Source organism: Eretmochelys imbricata, chromosome 8 (assembly GCF_965152235.1).
Source record: "Eretmochelys imbricata isolate rEreImb1 chromosome 8, rEreImb1.hap1, whole genome shotgun sequence".
Classification (NCBI taxonomy): Eukaryota; Metazoa; Chordata; order Testudines; family Cheloniidae; genus Eretmochelys; species Eretmochelys imbricata.
This window is the reverse complement of record NC_135579.1, coordinates 91,722,177-91,746,455: the sequence shown is the minus strand read 5'-3', so window position 1 is coordinate 91,746,455 and position 24,279 is coordinate 91,722,177. Positions and strand designations below refer to the sequence as shown.

Below are 24,279 nucleotides of genomic sequence, written 5' to 3'. Positions count from 1 at the left end.
AGACAAGTTTGAAGAGGGAATGGGGGAACAGAGATAAAGCAATTTAAAATACAATTGACAGTATTGTGTAATTCTGAACTATTTGCATAATGTTTCATGACAACAGTTTTATTATCAGAACAGTTTATTTTATTTCTGACGTTGAAATACGGTGGAAATTGTGAATACTTTAATATTTACCTTGAGAAAGGTAACTGCCCTCCAGATAAATGTATATGCCAATTGATCAGATGCGTTTTCTCTTACAGAAAGAATTGGTTACTTTAGCTTTATTTTGTACTGTCTCAAACACATTGGCTGCCTGCAGTACAAAGGTCACGTAACAAGGTGTGATTCAGGGTTAGGCATAATACAAACCTAAAACTTCAGCACAAGTAGAAGCCTAATGTATGTTACCTCAGACATATGACAAACAACTCTAAGATAGTTGCAGGAATTCTTTTTGACCTCTCACTAGTACATTCAGCCAACTGAATATCAATTGAAGTTTTCTGTATTGAAACACTTAATATTAACAAATTAGTATCGCCAGGTTGGTGCAATCTGTTCTCAGTAGAAGCTCACCACTCCAGAATTTGCTTTGAGTGATAGAGCTCAACTTTGTTTGTCTTGGTACCTATTTTTTACACAGACTTTCTCTGAAGGGAAAGGTTGTAGGAGGGGAAGCAAGTTGGTTTGGTGATAGTTTTGTTGGGTTATATTTATTCACTGATGAGGTGTTTTTTTTTATTGCTCTTACTGTGAGCTCACCTGGAAACTAGCAACAGGTGCTTCTTTTAAACATTATTGCTAGTAAATTGATGAAACCTGAAAAACTATGTTAGATTCTTGGAATATTAATTATATATTTAAATCTGTTAATAGTTATACAATTATGTGGCACTGCTTGCATTTTACAGTGTTGAAGTCTTCAGAGAACCTCACATGTCTCTTGGAATCAGTATTGTTGGTGGACAAACTATTATAAAGCGCCTAAAGAATGGAGAGGAACTTAAAGGTATCTTTATCAAACAAGTGTTGGAAGACAGCCCAGTTGGAAGAACAAAAGCCCTAAAAACTGGGGATAAAATACTTCAGGTAAATGCAGATAAATTTCCTGTTTATGTTTTAAAAAGAGAGCATAGCTTGAGAGGGTCTAGAAAAAACTGGGAATTAAGCATTGAATATATTGTGAATTTGATTTTACTCCTCAGAGTGCATTGTTCTCTCTCTTTTTTAAAAAAGGTCTTGACTATCGATTGCTTCTGTTAGCATCCTATTGTACTATTTCAGAGAAGTTAAATAGGCACTGATTTTAAAAGTGATGTTTTCTGAAATAAAACAAATAGAAATCCTGCTTTTCACACCATTTTTCATGAGCCATTCAATTGAAGAATGTAAGTTATTCTGGAATAGTTGTATGATTTGAGTGGTTCATTCTTCATGCAAGTTTTGTGGCATTTTTAGAGAGTATTCATTGTACAGGCTAGTTACATATTACTTTTGGAGTCCGTCATGTTGGCAGGTGCCTCATTCTTTGAGAGGGGACAGTAATTTTCATAGGTGCCATTATAATTGGACACCGTGTTGCAATTTGTTGGATACCATGTTGTGGTTCTTCACTCTCCCCTGAAACTGCTGTGACAACATGATTCACTAGGTCTGATGCTCTGCCTTGAAGATAGGTGGAGCATTGTGGGGCTTTTTCTCTGTAGATTTGCTGACTAGGTCCACTGATGGTCCCCTTTTGCCTTGGCCTCTGGCCAGGTCATTTTTTGCCTCACCCTTTTCTGGGTAAACCACTGTTGTCACCCAAGAGTCCCAGGACCTCACAACAAATTGACAGTCCATATCCAGGCTCAAAAATCCTCCCAGCCTTTTGTCTGAGGACTTCCCACTAATCTTCCCAGTGAGGCTGTAGAGGAACCCTGTCCCTCCCTCTGCTCAGGGTTCCAGTCCAGAGACCCTTGTAACAAGGAGTTAAGGTCTGTCTGGTCTGATCTGTTGCTTCTTCCCTGGGTTATTTCCCACATTGGCTTGCCATCTCCTCAGGGAACTCGGATTTTCAATGCAGTGGGGGCCCGGCCCCAGGGTTAAACTCATAGTTCCAGTCCTCCAAAGCAATAAAGGAAATGCAACTAAATTAACAGGAATAAAGAGCAGCACCAGCTTCTCTTTCCTGTCAGGATCCTGGCCGTCTGTCCTATTGCTCTGTGGTTGCAGGCAAACAAAGGTAACTTGACTCTGCTGTGCTCCTTTCTGGGAGCTGAGGATGAGAGGTCTGTAATGTTCCACTGTAAGAAAACTGACTGTCCTTTTTGTGTCTGCTGCCTTCCAGAAGTGATGTGCTTTGAGAGTTGCTTCAAAACATAACTAGCTTATGCTTAGGTAAATTGAACATTTGTGTGATACCAAGCATTCTCTGATTTTATCTGAAAATAGTCTTTGGTAAAATACAGCATGTGCCTTTAATTGTGAGCACCTGAATACTATACCTTTGCCTTGCTTGTTCCTCAAAGTGTTGAAGAAATATACTTTATGTAGTGTTTTTTTAAGTATTTTTCTACCCTATGAAACCTTTTGTTGACTTCCTCTGATGTGCTAAGCTTCACTGTCAATAAATGCATGTAAATCTCTTTTAGTAATTTATGAAAAAGACAGATTGTCTAATAATGAAGATACACTCCATTTGTTAGGTGTCTGGAGTAGACTTACAAAATGCCACGCACGAGGAAGCAGTGGAAGCTATCAAGAATGCAGGAAATCCTGTTGTTTTTGTTGTTCAGAGTTTGTCTAGTACCCCAAGAGTAAGTTACCCTTTTTTCCTTTCCTTTGTTTTTTCAAAACTTAATTCCCTTTTAATATGCCTTTTATTTGAAACGTGGCCAAACTTCTTTCAGCAAGATTTGGCCATAACCACAGTTTCCAGTCAGAGACCATATGGTTACTTCTTGGGACAGATTCTGGTCTAAATTACTCCAATGTAAATTCAACTGACTGTGTTGACTCAGCAGCGTTTACCCCCACGGTAATTGAATTAGAATCCGCCCCCTTGTGTGTTACCTGGTATTGTAAAAATATTCCTCTATTAGCCAACTGTTTTTTTTTTAAACATCATGTAATGAAACTTGATTGTAGAATAGCATCCTCCATAAAAACTGTGTCCCCAAAGGCTTAAAGTACAATTACAAGCATCAACAATAATTATCTGAGGGAGAGGAAAAACTAGGAAATACAGGCAAAAGAGAAAACTATCCCCTTGTCTTCTGGGCAGTGAGAAGAGGCAACAATTATAATTTACCATCCCAGAAGCTCATGTGATTCATGAGCAAATACAGAATATCCAGTCAGGCAACTCCATGCCACCAAAAGGCTATGTAACAGAAGACCTAGTGCAGAGGTGGGCAAACTTTTTGGCCCGAGGGCCACATCTGGGTGGGGAAATTGTATGCAGGGCCATGAATGTAGGGCTGAGGCAGGGGGCTGCCGTGTGGGAGGGAGTGCGAGGTGTGGGAGGGTGTGTGGTATTCAGAAAGGGGCTCAGGGCAAAGGGTTGGGGTGCAAGGGGTGTTTGAGGTGCGGGCTCCAATCCGGCGCCGCTTACCTCAAGCGGCTCCCGGGTGGCAGCGGGCCTAAAACCGGCTCCCTGCCTGCCCTGGCCCCGGGCCACTCCCGGAAGCGGCCAGCATGTCCAGCATTGGCTCCTGGGTGTGGGGTGGGCAGGTGGCTCTGCTGCATGCTGCCCTTGCCTGTGGGTAACACCCCCGAAGCTCCCATTGGCTGAAGTTCCCCATTCCTGGTCAATGGGAGCTGTGGGAGGTGGTGCCTGCAGGTGAGGGCAGTGCCTGGAGCCCTCTGTCATTCCCCTTCTACAGGGGCTGCAGGGACGTGGTGTCGACCACTTCTGGGAGCAGCGTGGGGCCAGGGCAGGCAGGGAGCCTGCCTTAAGCTCGCTGCGCCACGGGGCTGGCAATCCCGCGGGCTGGATTGAAAGCACTGATGGGCCGGATCTGGCCTGCGGGCCGTAGTTTGCCCTCCCCTGACCTGGTGAGTCTCTCTGACAACTCTAACCATACCGTAGACAATCTGGCACCAAAAAGTCCACTCCTTCTTCACAGCCCCATTGAATCTCTGTGTTCTGTGATGACCTGCAGCAATCAAAGTGGGAAAGGAGAATGTCCAAGCAGTGGTGGCAGAAAGCATAGGCACCATACAATGGGCATAGCTGTGATAACGCAATAACTTCTGTCTATATATTTGACCCCTTCTGAGAAGCATGTCAAGAAAACGGAGTCTTTTCCTGAGACTCTTGTCCTTACCCTTCTAGGCAACTGAAAATGGCCTCTGAAAAGGCATAAAGATAATCTGGGACCCTTAGTAATTTTGGGTGCCTCTGTTTCTGAGTGCCGAGAATCTGACTTTCAGCATGGCTGAGCGCTGGCAGCTCCCATTGACCAGTGGGAATTGTGGAAGCTCAGCACCTCTGAATATCAGGTTCTTGGTGTCAAAGGTGAGGCGCCCAAACTTAGAATTTATTACAGCAGTTGGGGGGAAGTAAATGACCTCAGGTCACATAGCAAGTCAGCAGCAGAGCTGGGAATGAAACTCAGAACTCCTTACTTCCTTTTGCATGGCCGAAGCATGAGGCCACGCTGCTTCACCAGTACTGAAGAAGATGGAGGCACATTGCCACTTCAAATAGCTGGACATGTACTATCTGCAGTAGTTAAACTTACTGTGGTATTAGCAATATTTCCCATTCTCAGTATAGGGAATACCACAAATGTGGTATAGGTACACACCCCGGTGCTTAGACATCCATTTGTTTCAGTGGTGCCAACTGCACCTGACGTTGGTGTCTCTACTACCAATAGCCGGGGTCTCAGAGGTGTTTGTTTTGAATTTAAGATAGTATGGTTATACGTAAGGAAGTTCCTTCCCTGTCAGGCGTTCAAAACACTCTCTGATATTTGTGCTGCTCTGCTTTAGTAGTAATTTTTACAGCCTGCTTTGGGATGGTACACCATGTGTCATACCAATCATTCTGTAAAGATATGCTATAGTATTCATATTCCTGTGTCATTTTTAACGGTTGCCACAGTGAAATACTATTCTCATGTTGTTTTGAATAACATACCATTATGTACCTTATTGAGAGATGAAGTGTTCAAAATTACATTAGTCAACAAACATTTTACAATATATATAGTAAAACATGGTACTCTCTCTTGCTTGAGGTGTTCCATTTAAAGGACGTTAATCGGCTCTGAGTAATTCAAGACCAGTCCCTTATATTTCATTTAAGGGTCCTTACAATATATTGAAGAATATATAATGAGAAGAGCAAGAGAGAGAATCTGTTCTTATATATTCAAATTTCAGCCTAAATGGTTTAAGTTTGGCAAAGTTTTATAAGCAACCGAAAACAAGGTCTTCTAAGGGGAAGTATTGGGCAGCCTTAAGAATGGTGAAGGCCAGAGAGGGGAGTCTGGGAGCCTCCTGCCACATTTTTAAGGTTGCCCAGTACTTGCCCTTAGAAGACCCTGTTTTCGGTTGCTTATAACTTTTGCTAAACTTAACTCCTCAGGCTGAATTGTTCCATGTCAGGTGTCTGTGCCAGGCTGATTTTTTTTTTTCATGATGGTGAATTTTAGGCAAAATGGTTCAGCCGTTCTGAGAATGAAGATAGGAAAAAGGAGCTGGAGGCTAGGGGGTAAAGTTCTGAGATTAGATGAGGAGCCTAGAGAGAGAGGTTGGGACTGGGCACTAGTGGAGACTGGGTGCCTGGAGGCCTGGGAATAGGGGGGGAGAGAGAGACAGTCATGAGGAACAAGGTGTGTGTGGAGGACTGGGACTGGCTGTGCAAGGAGGTTGGGTGGGACTGGGCACATTGGGAGAGGGAGGACACAGGGACCCAGAGTCTGGAACGGGAGAGTAGGAACTGGCAAGGCAAGGAGACAGGCTGCGATGAGAAGATTGAGGAGTGGAGGCTGGAACTGGCAAGGGTGAGGAGAAAGGGACTGGGACAAGAAGTCACAGGTGGAGAAGACAGGATTGGAGCAAGGACAGGTTGGACAGGACAGGGCAGAAAGTGGCAAACTTGGGGGTAGTGGGCAGAGGACACTGAGCATATTCCCCTCTAGATCCTGGAATGAAACAAGAGTCATGAATCTCACTATTTCTCTGCTGTCAGCAAATACCTATGAAACCTCCTGGCAGAGTGTCTCATCCCACACTAGAGCTGGTCTACATGCAGATTGACAACTTACTATTGTTGTTAGTTACTCCATTTGCTAAAGTGGCAGAGATCTGTGTGGTGGATCTAATGCTTCAAACCTGCTGATGACCCATGTGGACATCAATATGATGCCACGTGATGGAATTTCTGTTTTTTAAATTTGATTTAAAAAAAAAATCCTAAGAAACCACACACACACACATTATGTTAAGGGAAGATTATTAATGTTGTGAAGTCAAGTTATCAGAAGGTAGAAAGTGCAATCTTAATTTGGCCTCCTTGGGCATATGCATCATGATACAGTCTTTAATTAAATGACCACATACTAGTTTTTCCATAGGACTCCTGCTTCATTTAGTGCACTGGATGGATGATGTTCACTTAATGAGAAGCTGTTCAATATTTTTTTCTCCTCATTGTTCAGTGTGTGGCCTAACGTACTGCCACCATTCAAACCCTGCTCCTAACACAGCATTCTGAATTTCCTCTTTGGCTTTTCTCTCATGCTTCTCACTATAGTATCTGAGTGCATCACAAATCTTAACTGATCGTCAAAAAAACCCTATGAGATGAGGGGGTGGTGTTATCCCCATTTCATAGAGCCGGATAGACAGATGATGGTACTAATTTTGGGTGCCCATTTGAGACATTGGACCTGATTTTTCAGAGTATTTAGCATTAGATAGAACTTCATATATTCAAAGGACAACTCCTGTTGTTAGCTTGCAGTTGTGAGTGCTCAGCACTTCAGCAAATCAGGCACCCAGAAAATGAGGAATTCACAATTTGTGATCACTTGTGAAAAGTTTGGTTTCAAGTAACTTGCTTAGAGGGCACTCTTTAACAAAGAGCGGGATAGAATCCAATTCTTAAAGGCAGCATTCAGCTGCGTTAAGTATGTGACTTTCTTTGTCTTCCTGTAGTCTCCTGCCTCTTTCACTACACACCACAGCAGTCTACTTCACTACTCTGCACAATGCTTATTCTCCCCATGGCAGCTCTGAACTATGCCTGAATGAGGCAAGTGTCCGTATGTGGTCATGTAATTAAAGACTGTATCATAATAAATAAGAACAAAGCCTGACTCCAGGTTGGAAAGTCAACCCTAATTCTGGCATTTCCGATTTTATGAGTGCTTGACTGTGCAACTATAGCTATATCTATCTATAATACGTACATGTCTATTTCTTATGTTTTGCAGGTGGTATCTGTGGTACAGTCTAAGATAGATAAAGTCAAGAAAGATCAGGACACAGAAAGCAAAAACAAAAATGAGAAGGTATTTATTCCATTTGTGTATCATATCCAAGCTTTACTGGGTCAGATGATATAACAATGTAGTTTATAAATGAATACCAGGCTTTTTATCTTAAATAAAAGGGGTAAAATGCTACAAAAATTCTATGTATGTTAACTACATTGAGTAATATTTAATATAAATAAAATTTAGCACTTTTGTAGCTCTTTTATCTATAGATTTCAAAGTGCTTTACGAAGATGAGTAAGCATCAGTATCCCCATTTTACAGCTTCTGTCATGGCAACTGCCAGCCACAAGCTGTAAAGTGGAATAATAGTAAAAGTAACTGTGTAATTTCTTGAAAAAAGGTTAATCATGTGGGTCTTTGCACATATTTGATGCTGTTGGGAGTAATGTGTTTCTGTTGAGACAGTGGATGCTGGTATATATTTAAGATTGCTTACAGAGCCTTAATTCTGAATTTCCTGGCTTTCAAAATTTTGGATTTTTTTCCTTGTAAAAACTACCGGCCCAAATTTTCATACTTGGTTGCCCTAGTTAGCACAATGCTTTTTGTGTCCACAAACAGAAATGTCCCAGGTGATCTATAGTTGGTTTACAAATGGTCTAATAATCACTTAGAATGAAGGACCTTTCTGCAAACTTAATAATTGGTTAATTAACCAATTGGTTAATTTTAGTGACTGTGGTAGCAGACATACTAAAACAGTACATCTGGTTTCCTATCTCTGTCCTGCAATGCAGCAGTGGCCTTGCAAAATCTCCCCAAATGCATTCTTTGGAAACCAAGCTGGGGATTGTGACATATGTACCCAGAAGGCTTTGCAACTGAAACAGTGTAGGGATAGCACTATTGTGGATGTTGGCCAGTTCAGCATGGCTAGGTTGCGTACGCTGACCCATGTGTGCTTGAATTTGTTCAATCCTTTAATGTTGAAAGGAAACTCAAAGGCCTTGTTGCTTTAGAAAGTGTTTTGCAGGCTACTTTAGAGTGATTCAGCGTCTGGAGGTTTTCAGGTTATCCCAGGAAAGCAAGGAAGCTACAGGTTTCATGGCAGTTAGCAGTACATGAAATAAAGCAGTTACTATACTCCTTTCTTGGTCTTTGTAATCTAAAAAGCACATCCACTTGCAATTTTGCTGCCTTTAATCTCTAGGATTCCAGTGTGTTGAATACTAAAACAGTAGAAAGTCAATGAGTGAGCCTAACCTTTTTCAAAGCTGTTAAAAGTAACCCTTTATGGGTGCTGTAATGTGATGAGTAGAATATAGAACAGCTTCAATGAATAAGTGTGTAAGCTTCTCTTTAGCTTTGAACATTAATTCACAAAGCAGACACAATGTGCTTCAGCAGGGACAGTCTCAGTAGAAAAAGATGTCTATGAGTGGATTATTAGCGTGCATTCCTATGGGAAATCATGGATATTTCTACTCTAGTCTTCAAAGTGTCAGAAAAGAACTAGGTTTGAAAGCAAAATATCCAGCTTGGAAAAGCTGCTGTTCTTATCTGGGTCATTATTTTTAATTACTGGGGACTTCCTCTGTTACTCCGGGTGCTTGTTCTACTCTATAGTGATTTACATGTGTTAAATAATAATTTTTAAAATAGCCTTTATGAGAGCTGCTTACAGTGCTTCGGTTTCTTATGTGAAAACGAAATATAAAAGTTGTGCTGTGTACACCACATAGCTTTTGCCTTGGAAATGGTGGGTCAGTTCAAATATGTGGTGTAGTTAGATGCTCTAGAAGCCTAAATTGCTGAGTCCAATACACAGTTATGTGAACTTCCACCTTGCCTTCCTTTTTCAGGATAGATTCTATAGCCTGTCTGTAGGTCTGATCCGACAGCCATTGAAGTATCGGCCTGCCAGCCCCACCTCTTATGCCTGAAACAACTCCCTCCCCACCCCGAGTCCCTCCACGCTGGCCGGCCCACCGCAGGTCAGCCTGAGCCACCCCAGATGCACCACTCCGGGCCACACCGGCTGCCCCAACCCCAGCCAGCCACCCTGACCCTTGGGCCAGACCAAGCTGACCCCGGGCTGGCCTGGGGCCCTGGCCCAGCCCCTGACCACCAGCGGATCACCGAGCTCCAGGCCGCAGCTGGAGCTGATCCCCCGCCAGCTTCACCGAGCTCCAGGCCACAGCTGAAGCTGATCCCCCGCCGGCTTCAAGATCGGCGGGGGGGTCAAAGTGTGGCCGGGGACAGGGAAGGCTTAGCCTTCCCTGGCCTATGATATCCGCCGCCCCTGCTTCAGTGGGTTTTGGATCAAGCCTTGCAGACAGAGCAGATGTAGAATTGTGAACTGTGCTGTCTTTCGTATCCTGCTGGGTGTGTAGTTTTCTAAATAAAATCCAGATTATTGTGTGTTTTCTGGAAGCAGTTGCACAAACTGCATTCGTTTTAGTCACTTTATAAAGGCTCGGGCAATTTTTTTCTCCTACGAAGGAAATGGGAACTGCAACTCAACTCTTTTCAAGGGGTTTAAAGTTTGTATTCTTGTCTGTTACATCAAGTAACTAAAGGCTCAGTGGGAGGTGCCTCATAGGCTGAGAGGCAATAAGGGAATGAAAGAGACAAGTGGGCTCTTGGAGGGGAGCTAAAGTGAAGGGAGCCATTTTGGGGCAAGTTTCTGGGAGATCTTGTGGGCAGAGGGATACTGGGGGACACACTGGAAACCTGGGAGCTACAAACAGAAGGGGAAAAGAAAAAGGTCTTGTGTGACTTGGGTGAGGGATGACTGGGCCTTTCTGGGGATGAAGGAGAAGAGAAGTAGGGATTTGGCAGAGAAAAGAAGAGGTGTATATATGGCACAAGTAAACCAGCATCACCCAGTTCAGGGAGAGATGTGTGAAAGAGACAAGAAGGCGACCAACAATGGAGGTGTTTAGCAAGTGGTTGGTGGTCAAAGAGATCTGGGGGCATGAGGGCGTAGGGCGGAGTTGAACTGAAAACTGGGACAGAAACTTTTATACTGGAAGAAGAGAGGAAGGAAGCCAGTGAAAATGACAGAGATTAAGAGTGATGATCTCGTAGCCTGAAGCGTGAGAATGGTCTAGCTGAGGTATTCTGAATTCCCTGAAATTTAGAGGCTACATAAAGGACAGAATAGTCGTAGTTAACCAAGTGATTAAGGCATGAAATAAGTATTTCAGTATTGGCAGTTTTAAAACAAAGTCTAATTTGGCCTGTGTTCTGGAGGTGAATGTACAGATAAAGGAGACGTGGGAATAAAAGAAAATTCAGGGTCGAGGCTGACACCACTGTTTCTGACCTCAGGAGCAAAATTAAGGAGAGTTATCGCAGGCATGGAAAATAATTTTTTACTCAGGGAGAGGACTTAGCTCTTAGGAGCTTAGAGTAGCAGGATGTTATGCAAAAGCAAGGAACTGATTATCAGGAGGAAGTGAGAGTGAGCCAGGGTATAAATGTACATGTCATTTGTGTAAAAATTATATCCAGGTTTTAAGCAATGAGATGATCTGGGGTGAAGTGATGGAGAAGAGGACTAAAATAAGAGCCTCTGGGAATAATTTCTTGAGAACCAGTAGGAAGTGAAGAGAAGGATGTGAGATTGTCTGGCTAATGATGGCCAGCTGGTACATCCCATTCCTGGAGGCAGGCAGTTTCAGTTTTACAAAACACTTTGAAAACCAGGCAGAAAGCTGTCATGGAGAGGCCAATTCGGAGAAGGCCCCTTTCTCATTACTATGTGGGAAATGAGCTTTCCATATATGGCAGTGGACGATGAGCGCCAGCTTGTAGATCCTGGCAGAAAGTCTTTACTTTACAGAGCTGATCCTTGTACCAGTGTGAGTGGATGATGTCCAAGAGATGGTGAGAGAGATTGGGTTAAAAACTGATAAAGTACACAATACATGAGTGCTGATGAGGAGCCTGTCAGCAAATGAAGCATAGAGGAGAGTGGCACATGGGAAGGTTTTGGTTCTAAGAATAGTTTTAACAGAATTTCATTTATTGTCTTTGAGCTATATCGATCGTATACATACTACAAATCCATGCCTGGAATTGAAACTTTCTTATTTTGCAACCTATAAATATGCCCCCGATTCAAATGAAATACCAAGTGTGGTCTGAGGACACTGTTCAAGACAAGTGGGAATCTCATTAGGAATTTCTTCAGAAGTCAATGTTTAAATTATCTTGTAGGAACCTGCTGGTAGAGGCTGTACTGTTAAATTAGATATGATCCCTGACTGTTCATAAAATGGAAAAAATGCAATTAGTGACTTCTGTTATTATGTTAAGCTTTGCTGTTGCTGAGGTAAAGTACGAATAGTGTGTGTGCCTTAATCAAAAGCCCACCCAATTTAATTTAGAGACTCCCACTGGTTTCAGAGGGTTTTGGATCAAGGCATGCACATAAGAAGTCCCATTGTCAGGACAAGATGAAATACGTGATCAACAAAATCCCAATGTCCAAAATCCTGAATTGTTGTATGTGCTTTACAATTAAGATCAGGTGCTATACAAACGTGAAATATCTGACAACTCTGGCCCAGAGGAATTTGCAGTCTAATTCTGCTATTCAAAAAAATCCCAATTATTTAAACTTGCAACAATCAAAATAGCAATGGATGCTAAATGGAGATGCTTTTTCTTATTCATGTTTGAAAGTGTGTCTAATTTAGAAACATTTCTATCATTTTATATGCTGCTGCTTTTTGGGCTTGTGCCATGTAACTACCATTAATGTTGTCTCTTTTCAAAAAATTATTGAGGCCCTTTGTCAAGCTTTTCTGAAATCCCACTTTGGGTCAAGATGTAAGGAGTAGCAAATTTACTTAGATTTTATTAGGTTGAAATAGGAGTGTGAATCATTGCTAGAAAGAAGTGAGAATTTGGAGTAGGATTTGAGGAAATAGGGTGGCTTTATGGCATACAAAATCAGAGGTTACACCAGGTTAAAGGTATTTTAACTTTGTTTCTGTTACAAAAAGTGTTCATAATTTTTAAAACCTTTCTTTAAATCTTGGAACTGCCAGCTAAATCCTACAGCCCCACAGAAAATCAGGTAGGTCCCATACTAATTTTGATGACTCTTCCCAACAAATGTTTTGTTCCTTTCTATGGGTACATTTCTGAACTTGTCTGAACTGCTCCGGTATGAAATCTTACCACTTTTACAGGAAACTCCGGGGTTAGGGGCTTTTTGTTTGGCTTTTGAAAATAGACTTTCATTTTCTTGAATATCCGAAATTCGATTGTGAATCTTTCACACAACTCACACAATGGAATCTACAGCCAAGAGGTTGAAGTTCATTTACATTTTTGTATTAAGTATGTTGATGTCAGTGAATTGGCAAAGTGCTCTCTTTTTGAGGACCTGATCCAAAGCACACTGAAGTCCAATTAAAAAAAATTCCAATTGACGTCAACGTGCTTTGGATCAGACTATGCATGATGATATTTACAAAAATTCAGGAAGTGATGGAACAAACTGATGTTAGCCTTTTTAAAGCCCTGACCAGTAAAGATCTGCTTTGGATATGAAGACCATTACAATCCTTTTAAAGGTTCTATAAGCTTAATATGATAGGAAAACAGAGGGCACCTTGCTTACCTGGGGCTCTGAGGGGCTTTAATATTGATCTTGAAAGTGCTGAAAAAGAACTTTATAAAAAATTATAAAGAACAAAAAAAGCTAATAAGTGGACTCGAAAGTATAATGGTTCTGATTTGTCACAGGCAGTTGGAAGTGTGCAGTGCAAGTTTTCCATTTCTACCTTTTAAAGAATTTAGAATACAGAAAATGAGTGGCGCTTGGTGGACCTCTTGTCCTGGTTTTATTTTAGAGTGTGTATGTGTGCTTTCTTTTGCTGTGTACATTTGGGAAACTGTTGCTTTCTTAAGATCCTCTCATTAGACACCCTTACTACAAATTGGTGGAATTCATTCGATTTATTACTCTTTTGCTGGCCTCAGTGCAGCACTCCGCTGTAATAATTTTAAACGGACAGGATGATATTTTATTATCTCCTACAATTTTGTATTCAGATGCCATTGCATATTAATGATTAGAATATTTTAACATAAATTTAGATGTAAAATATTTTATGAATCTACATGCAGGTCCTGTTTTCATTCTATGCAATGGAAAATATTATTTCAGATCTGATGTTTCATTCCCAAATGGTAATTCCCAGCGATTTAAAAAAAAAAAAAAATTCATTGCAGGCATTTTTGTTGCTCTAATGGCCTACTGTACTCACTGTTCACTTGCTAAAGTGCATCCTGCTATTAGTGGTGTGATTGTAGGGGATGTAATTGAACATAATTTAGTGAAATCATGTAGCTAACCTAAAGCATGCTCCAATTATTTTGAACCTATAAAAACAGTTGCTTGGATGTTTCAGCTCCTGTTTTCATTAGATTCCAGAGTCCTCTTTTTATACCTGATATGCGTCGCTATATGCATCATTATAGGAACTGTCTTTATTTATGTGAGGTAATTTATAATTCAAATTATATTTTAATTGGAACCAAAATATAGATGAAATAGTGTCATATTTTACTTGTAGGAGCAATGAGAGGTTCCGTTCTGATTTTGCTTGCTAAGTGTTTTTGATTTTAAACTGCAGCAGGAAATGGTGATGGAAGATGAACAAAGGGTTTAAAATCCATGCTGGGATAATATTTAATGTCATGTTTTTAACCCCTTTCTTAATGGTCACATGTTTGTTGTACTCCACTAAGTAGGTTTACAATGAAATACCAGTGTTGTTCCAGTAAGTAAATGTGCAGTCCATTTCCTATTAATGTTTTCTTTCATTTCTTTTTGTCTTCAGAGTCTCTGAAAAATATTTTTCATTTGTAAAATGTCTTTGAAAAAGAGGAGTTAAAGTGCATTATTTTAAGAAAATGTATTAAACTGAAGGGTATGTATATACATGGGGTGGCCTTTTAGTGTGTGGAGAAGAAAAGTAATTTATATGGTACGTGGCAAAATGTTTGAAACCTCTTTATTTTGTTTTTCATCCATCAGAGAAAAGTGGGGGCACCACCTCCGCTGAAGTTGCCGCCTCCTTATAAATCACCCAAAACACTCCAGTCAGAGGAGGATGCTGTGGGGGAGGAGGATTTTTATATAGAGGGTAAGTAGTACCACATTTATCTAAGAAGCGCATTGTATCTTTAGGGAATATAATCTGTCCGTGTGATGGTGCTACATAGCAGTGACATTGTTGTTACAAATTCTGTGTATGGATTAATTTCCGTCCGCGTGAGTAGTGCTCCATATGGTGTGGAGAGCTGGTCTCAAACTTCTCTTTACTGTGTACTGATCTTTTTAAGGTGGAAGCTCCTGCCCTTCCAACTGCAACCCTAGAGCTTCCCTCTTTGCCAGAGTGCAGAGAGGTGCTTGATTCATTTTTAGTTCAGTTGGTCAAAAAGCAATGAACAAGATCTAAGCTGACCTACAATTTGCAGGGGAGTGTCGCTGCTTGAAGGCAGATAAGATGCTTCAGCATTGTGACAGCAGCAGCTGTGCAGATCAGTTTGAGAACCATCAGTACACAGCCCCTGCCCCAAAGAGCTTGCAGCCTAAATTAGGCATCACGGTTCAGGCATTATACCTTTCTTTAAAAAAAAAAAAAAAAAAAAAAAATGCAGGGGAGGCTTCCCCCCCCCCAGTTTAAAACCTGGGAGAGTGAGAGAAAGCTATGCATAGAATGAGTAATTAGGAGGCTTGGGTGGAACAAAAGGAGCAAGCGAAGTCTATCAGGTCTGTCACAATGGGCTCCTTGAAAGGTAACTCTCTTATTTTGTATAGCACCTTTAATCCCTGAGATGCTATAATTTTCTACAGATATTTCACAATGATTTACGCTTTGATCAGCGTGGAAGTGCAGGCATCTATAAATTGGAACACTGTGTCTGTTCAGGAGTGCCCAGCAATGCTTCCTAGAGGTTCAGGACCTGATTTGAGTGGCTCTAGCTTTAGATAAACAGAAAGTAATGACTCAATAGGAGTGACTCTCAGGTGACCAACAAGAGATAATTTGAGAATTATCTATATCACACTCAGCACCAGGATAACAGAAACTTACAAAAACTAGTCAATGTGTTGATTTCCTCTCCTCTTGTTCCTCTCCCCGTTACTGTAGACTGGTACTTGTATGTGTTCTTGTGTGTGGTGGTATGGGTATTTTTTGTTTTGTTTTGTTTGTGGGAAAGCCAGAGGAAAAAGATGCATTTTGCTTTTTGACCTGTAGGTGGTCAGGTCTGTGGCTAAGTCTTGTTCTTGTGAATAGAAGTTCCAAAGCCATAGGACTGCTGATGAGGAAGCTCTGTGACCAGCTCCTATGAATTTAATCCTTGTTGTTAGCAGTGCTATTTTGCCTCTCAGGCACAGTTGTTGTTGTTAGCCTTGATCAGAGGCTGAGACAGTCCTCAAGATGGTTTTGGGTCTGTCCCATTAAGATTTTGGAGGTGAGGATCTTGATTGGTTATTCTCTGGGAAACCAGCTAAGGTTATGTCTATATTACCACTTACGTTGGTATAATTTATGTTATTTAGGAGTGTGAATAAGCCACCCCCTGAGCTACATAAGTGAGACTGATCTAAGCGCCAGTGTGGACAGCACTATGTGGTGGGAGAGCTTCTCCCGCCGATGTAGTTAAAGCCACTCGTTGGGGTTGGATTAATTAAGTCAATGGCAGAGCTCTCTCCTGTTGGCTCAGAGTGGCTACACAAGAGAGCTTACATCAGCACAGCTGCACCGCTGTAAACTCCCTCGTGTAGCTGTAGCCATAGTACATGGAGCACAGGGTGATGTGTTTAAGTCCACCTCTGTTGCTTAATTGGCGAGCTGCTATATGTTGAACCATTAGGAGCTTTTTCAAAGTTCCTACTTTCAATCCCAAGTACAGAGTGTTACTAGAAATGAGCCTGGAAGTTTTATAAAAGTGTCTTAGGTCCTTATCTGTCAGGTTGGATGAAGCATCTGGGCCAGCTGAAAATGGAAAAAGGCATTGCAGGGTGCTGTAGTTGTTTGAGTACCCAGTATAGGGAGGAGAAATGCCTAGCATTTGACTCTTAGCTCTCTCCAGTTTTAGGATAAATGGACTTTCTGCCTTTAGACCAAGCTATTCAGTTCTTAATCTATCAGCCTGTGCAGCCTCCCTTCACTGAGGCAGAGTCCAGCCTGAAGCTGGTGTTACCAGATGTAAATCTCAACAAAAGATCCTTGATCCAGCATTGCCTGATGTGGCCAAGGTTCCAACCAAGTGTTTCATGGCAAATGTGTAGCCCCAGACCATTCCTTTACCTCACTCTCGGTTGTAACATTTAAGCTGGGATTGACATTCTCAATTTAGTGTATCTACAGTCTGCTTTAGAAAGTGCAACCAGGTTCATGTGGGATAGAAGACAGCAAGACAGGATGGTCTTCAGCCTGAAATAAAAATTTCAAAATGGTGTGTTTTAATGACTATTTTCAGAATATTAAAGAAGATGTATGTGGGAGGTTTTTTTATTCTTCTCTTGGGAATGATTTTTCCATGGTGGAGGAGTAGGTTAGTAACCTGCATGCCCCCTGAACAGTGGGTTTCAAATAGATTTTTTTAAAATACTATAAAAGGAAGCCATTTGCACAAGCAATAAATCATGGCAGGGTGTACATCAGTAGGCATTGGTGTGCTGGTTTGGTGGCTGAAAGCCAGAAATGTACACTAAGAATTTCAGAGTAACAGCCGTGTTAGTCTGTATTCGCAAAAAGAAAAGGAGTACTTGTGGCACCTTAGAGACTAACCAATTTATTTGAGCATGAGCTTTCGTGAGCTACAGCATCCGATGAAGTGAGCTGTAGCTCACGAAACCTTATGCTCAAATAAATTGGTTAGTCTCTAAGGTGCCACAAGTACCCTTTTTCTTTTCACTAAGAATTTGCAGATAGACCACTAATGCACACCTTATTGTAGTTTATTACTAAAATGAGGGGTTGGGAGTGGAAGGGGGAAAAAATTAATTAGTTTGTAAGTAGAGTTTTTTTCTCACGGTTTTCCATAGGCATTAGGAGCTATGTAATTTCATTTGACATTATAATTAAATTATATGCACACATTGGAGGATCATAATTTATCCTATAAAAAGCAAATTAAAATATATACAAAAATAAAAACATTAAGAATGAGTGGCATAAACCAGACAGATATTAACTCTGGCAAGAGCTCAGAATCCTGTCATTTCAACAGGCATTTTTCATTAAGTTCTCCGTTTTAATTAGAGAATGAAATTGATCTGATTGATTCATATCGGTTTTTACAAATAGTTTTTCTTTTACTTTAAAGAGTGGTTTTATGGTGATTCAAGCTCTGGTCTAGGACTCAGGATACTTGAGTTCAATTCCTGGCTCTGCCACAGATTTCCTGTGTGCATTTGGGCAAGTCACTTCATCTCCCAGCACCTCAGTTCCCCATCAGTAAGCGGAGATAATAATCCTTCCTTCCCTTTGCCTTGTCTGTTTAGACAATTTGAAGTCAGTGGAGTTGAGTGAAGGGATAGGGGTCTAGCTTCATGGTGCTAGTTGCAGGATTCTTGCTGTAGGTTAGTTAGGAGCGCTTAAGGGCAGGGACTGTCTCTTTGTATATGTTTTTACAGGTGATAGCGCAATGAAGCTCTGATCTCAGTTAGAGCCTCCAAACGCTTCCCTAAAGCTAATGTTCCCAGAAATACCCCAACTGGTGAGATGTGATGGCTTATTCTTTTTTCATAAAATCAAATGTGATCTGCACCTTTAAAAAATGTTCAAATACATGCGGTACATTTAATGTGCAAAAATATAAAATTACAAAGGAAACCAAGAAGTCCATAAATAACATCATGAATTAATGACGTTAAAATATTAGAATAATCAGATTACTGAATAATTGTGTTTGAAAAAATGTCAGAAGTGTTAAGGAGTAAATTGACTGATAAATCAATTAAGCTAGTGGGGGATCTGGTTGCTTAGAGTTTATTGTCAAGTCCTTTTGGGTGAGGCTGCATTGTGAAACAAGAAGAATAACATGATACACTTCGCAGGGGACTGGAGTAGATAACCTCTCGAGGTCCCTTCCAGTTCTATGACTCTGTGATTTTCGTTGCTGCTGCAAAATATAGAAATGTTTACTCCGAGACTAAGATGAGGAAGCTTCTGCAGTCAAACACTGCCTCTCCAATAGATGTCACTACAATCAACAGCAAATAGCAATGAGGGTTTCAAAGAGTGTAAAGATATGACCAGGCAAAAATAAGTATATAAACCTTTATGAAAGGCTGAGACATTAACAATTTCTAATATTTACAATGTTAATTTTGCTAAATGTACTAACAAATGTATTCAGCTTTGTGTGTCTTCATAGATAATCCAAAATAGCCAGGATTACACAAATAAAGCTGACTTTCATTTTTGAGCTGCATGTTAATCCTTATTTAATGTGTCTCTACACTGCTAATCTTCTCTTTCTATTCTTATTCAGACTTTGTAATTAGCTAAAATACGTAGGTTTCTAGCTCACCCCTAATAAAAGGACCAGAGGGGCACTGCTTTATAATTTAGAGCATCCTTGCAAGCATTTGTACCACATGAGGATACAGACCCTGATGTCCACGCCCTTGCCTTTTTTTCTTATGTTTTTGAATCATACACATAAACTTTCTTAATTTGGTGTTGTGCTGCAATATTGAAATTACATTCTCAATGAATTACTGGTAAAATTGTAACTGGGAACATTTGTGTCTGGAATTTTACTATGTACATGTGTATAATCCACTGAACAGATGGTTTCTCTGTGTGTGTTGTGCATATATATTACAAAGAAAGGTTAGAGTATGTTAAAAATGAGTGAATTAATGGTGATACAAAATAACTGAATTACTCATTAGAAAGATTCATCATTTGGAGTAAAGAATGAATAGGAAATTCCTAACATGACTACATTTAGAAACTACACTTATAAACCTAAAAAGAAAAGGAGTACTTGTGGCACCTTAGAGACTAACAAATTTATTTGAGCATAAGCTTTCGTGAGCTACAGCTCACTTCATCGGATGCATATAAACCTGTAAGACTTTTAACCATTTTTAAATGACCAAAATGAGAAATTTAACATCTCTTTAACGTTTCAATTCAGTATTCACATTACAATAAAACCAATGCTGCCTGTTTAAGAGTGGTGGTAAAATACAATCACTGATGAAGTTGAAAATTTTTGCATGCTAATAATGGTAAGATGGTTTTGTGTCTGGCATATAAAAATGATGCAAGAACACAGTTTAGTAACAGAAAATTATAAGATGACACATTTGTTCAGGTCCCTTAGATTATCAAAAGTTCACTGATAACCCCTGTAATTTGCACTAAAAGGATACACAGATATAATTAATGCCATTAACTATTTCTTTCTCTCTCTCTCTCTCTCTGCAGTAAGAGTGGCTCATTAAACACAATATTAACTGTAACTAGCTGTGAAAAACATAAATGGTTATGTTTTTTAAATAGATGTGTTTCTTGGGATAGAGATGTCATTTTTAATGCTAGCAGGGTAAACCAGTGCAACAAACAGCAGCCGTAGAGCATCAGTGGGTCAGATGTGGGAAACCAGAGATTTGCTTCTCCCTGCGTACTTTTATAGGCAGCTTTAATCTGCTGACAGATGTAACTGTTAGCTTGTGGGTAGCTTGAAATTAGTGTAACTGATTGCATCTCATAATAGAAAGAGACGGACAGATTGCCCTTAAGGAGGGAGAAATTCTCAGAAAAATAGGCCCAAGGTCGTTGGAAGAAAGACGAGCACTGAGTCTGTGTATGATGAGGATTTGAGCTGCTTACAGCATTGAATGTTTGTCAGGAATGCAGATCTCTTGAAGTACATGCTGGTACAGCAATGGTACAAGGGGGGTTCCCAGGTAAGGATTCATGTATGTGTATGTATGTATGTATATATATATATATATATATATGCATTGTAGTTATTGCTAGCAAGCCATTTTAGGTATTTTAATGATCATTCAGAACTAATTAAGTCATAAAGGCAAGAGAATAGTAGCACAAACCATTTTTCTCGGCTGAGAGCATGTACATATACTATGTAAGACTCTTAGGTGAATTCAGTACCTTTAAATTATTTGTCTTATGTTTCATTGTAAATCACTGTTATAATATACTTGAATGCATGACACCAGCATGCAAAATTTACAACAGCAGGTCAGTGCTTTAAACTAAAGTATCAGAATTCCTAATACTAAATTTCTTGTTGTTATATGGAATAATCTACTATTTTTCATAACTGTTCTTGTAATGTAGAGACAGATGGCTGAATTTTCTTCACTTTGCCTGGTAAAAATGTGTTAGGTAAATATTTTTAGAGTAGAATAAAAAGCTGCTGGGGAAACCTAAACTGAATATTCAGCAGTTTCATTGTATAAGGAAGCAGAATGGGAATAATGCAACTTTGTAGTAGACAAACAAGAGCTATTGCAATGAAGTGTAATCTAATCTTTGTTGTCTCAAATCTCATTTGATGTTAGGTCTGATCATTTTTTCTGACACAAGCCAGGTATCCAGGTATGAGTATTAAAGCATTTGTCATGAAATATATTTTGTCCTGGTACTTAAAAGTTTGAATATTAAATTCTTCAAAACATGGTAAGGGTGTTGAGAAACCTGATGTGATCTTATTCAGATACTGCAGATGCCTAACTTCTCTTAACTTATTACTGTCGAAAGTAGGGTTGGTATTGTAAAACTGCATACAAAAGGCATTGCTGTACAAATGGACTTAGAGAGGATTATACTAGTAGATATCTCTCTCACTTTGTCACTGAAGAACACAGTATCACTGCAATGACTTGCAATTAAAAACGTGGCATGATCGGACAGAGAGGAGGTTTTTAAGTATTTGCATGAGTATTGAATCAATACACCTGGAAGAAGCTATGTGACTAAATTATTGAACAGCTGATTTTTAGATAGCATCTTTCAGCTGTACCCATCACAAATGATGCTATATTACTTGAGGGGGGGGAGAGATATGCAGCATGTCTGGTCCAGAATAGGTAAAGCCCAACTTCCAGATACACTTGGTTTAAGCAGTAGCTATTATGAATACAAAGTGCAAATAATCTTCTATAAGAAGGAAAAGTAAAAATGTTAATGTCTATATTTTTATAGAGAGATCAGTTATTAAATTTCCCATAGCATGACCATAATTGAGACAGCAGTCCAACCTAATTTCTTTATCTGTTCAAGAGAGTCAAAATTATTTTTCTTGAATATCAGTGATGTGCATTTTCCCCCTTGATCCAACATACTAATTCTTAATAACTAGTCATCAATATTCCTTCAGCTTTGTACCGCTATGAAATACACCCAAAGGCTGAACTAGAATTATTAGCCATAGGTATTTGAGATACATAACACAATGACTGACTGTTTTAAAGTATGCTTTTATACCTGTGGAGTGCCAACATACGTGTTGAAAAGTAATTGCATCTTGGCAATTTGACCATGATGTATCACACAGATTGACATCTGTTTTTCTAATCTATCAGCAGTTCTAAAGCACCTGTCTCCATAGTATCTAAGTGCAGTACAGAATTAGAATTAGAAGAAACACAGTGGGAACAGAGGGCAGTCAATTTTCTATCCTACTGTAGAAATATGAGCCTCTAATTGTTAGTATGATGCTAGACATCATGAGTGAGTTCATCAGTGCCTGGAGGCTGAAATTTGCTCTCCTTGCTCCTACCAAAAGTAAATTATTACTAAGGCTGTAAAGTCATCAAATCATTGAGCTTTTGGGGACCTTAGAAGACCATGGCAATTTGTTGTGCTTTTGGTGGTAGCATATGTGTGCGCACATGTGTATATAAACATATGGACTATGTGAGGGGGTGGGATAGTAAAGGTTTGAGCAGCCTGATTTTGTAAGGGCTGCATTACTGATAATGACAAAGCCATGAGTGAGTTGTATAGGTCATCTCAAACTAGTGTCAAAATAAAACCTTTTGTAGCACACCGTTTCCTGTTCTGTAGATGCCATACATATAGAAAAATATTGTGGGAATGTTTTGGAGAGCTTTTGAAACTTCCACTGAGATTACTTTTTGTATCCCTGTACCCGTAAAGTCAAGTGCATTAATTACCAAGAGTCTAAATACACAGCTTGGAGAGCCATAAGAACCTGTAAAATTAGCTGAAGTTGCTTATCTAAATCTAAAAATGTTGCCGTTTTAAGGACCATTACATCAGGGTCTTACAGAGTAGAAGTGAAAGCAGAGTCCTCCTGGGAAACAGAAAATCTTCCCTTCTCTTGGTATAATGCTTCTGTTCCGAGGCCTACAGGACCATTAGATATTGGAGTTAAGTCCCAACATGTGGAAAAGCTGCTTCTTGCCCCAAACTGAATCTTAACCACTCTTGGCCTTGTGCAGGGGTAGATTGGATGGAAACTGCATATTTGTGAGGAGAAAGAGGAAAGATTTGAATTTTTAAAAAGAAAACAATAGTTGTTAGAAGCTTCCCCAGGCTTTGGAATGTTAAAGTAAATGTTAAGGGAGCATAGTGCCGGTGAGGAGTGAAAGATGCATGATAATCTTATCACATTTGTTCTGTCTTTTGTACAGCACCTAGCACAAGGGTCCTGGCTGATGATTAGCACTCGTAGACACAATGTATGTATATACAGACACACCTAAACAGGGCTAAGTTATGTCTCTTCATGCTCTGCCTGTGAATAAGGAGGATTATACCAGCCATGCTGTTCTTGGAGGTATTATGGTATTACATCTTAGTCCCTCCATATGCTGTGGGATCAGGGAAGCTAGTGGTACCACTTGCTACACTTTTTTTTAAATTTTTTTTATTTTAAGAGTAGGTTGCACTCCCCCTGTGTAATGATCCTGGTGCTGTCTGATTTGTTGGGGTCACGGCTCTTTCCGTGAAGCATAGGACTTCTTTGCCTTTTGGCACTAGCAAGTGCCCTGGGTGCCCAGCCTAGGTCTGAAGGGGCTCCCTGGGCACTCTCACCCTTCTAGCACACCTGAATAGTTTAGTCCTTAAAACCTAGAAAGCCTTCTTCATCAGATTACTAAAACTGATGATAAACCAGATGTAAAGGTTTAATGCCATTCTTTCCTGCCTTAAGTTGTGACCGATTATCCTAGGAGCTGTTTTGAGAATAATATGATATAATTTTATAGTGTATAATTCATGTGTTCATCTCAGGACACACAGTGGTGTCACATCTAGGGAAGTCCTGCAGTGAAAAGGTGTGGGTAAGTGGGCCCATTAGACTAGGAGATGCATGAAGCACTGATGACACCATGCCAGCAATACAAGCTGGTTGATGGTATAGAGGAGATGAGTTTTGAATACTAATTTCGAAGGGGGGAATTCACGATGTGAGGGAACTGGACAGACTGTTGCACGTAGCTGGTGAGGTGACAGTAAAAGATCAAGAATGGAGACGGGGAAGAAATGTGATTAGTCCAGAATTTGCTTCACAGAGATGGAGGTATGTGAAGGGATGAGCTTAAGGAGGCATATGGAGAATGGCTATGAAGGGCCTTGAGGAAGATGGAAAGGATTTTGTAATGGAGGGGGAGTTAGGCAAGGTCCTTTAGGATCAGGCACGAGGTGGTCTTTTTTTGTGGGCATGAGGGAGAAAGTGTATTGTGACATTCTAAATAGAGAGGCTGCAGCCAGGGGAAGGAAAGGGTGAATATGACTTGCGATGGCTGCTGGTGGGGAAAAAGCGATGGCTGTCTGCACAAGGAGCAGCTAGCAGGAAAGCACAT

General features: G+C 40.3%; 1 protein-coding gene across 3 annotated transcripts in view; it reads left to right on the top strand.

The window, feature by feature from the left end:
* PATJ (PATJ crumbs cell polarity complex component) overlaps positions 1-24,279 on the top strand; it is a 216,242-nt gene that overhangs the window by 90,622 nt on the left and 101,341 nt on the right. For all 3 annotated transcript variants that reach the window (XM_077824427.1, XM_077824426.1, XM_077824425.1), the window contains 4 exons: positions 900-1,077; positions 2,676-2,786; positions 7,419-7,496; positions 14,485-14,593. In XM_077824427.1, the coding sequence (XP_077680553.1) occupies positions 900-1,077; positions 2,676-2,786; positions 7,419-7,496; positions 14,485-14,593 (476 nt within the window). The remainder of the gene's footprint in view (positions 1-899; positions 1,078-2,675; positions 2,787-7,418; positions 7,497-14,484; positions 14,594-24,279) is intronic.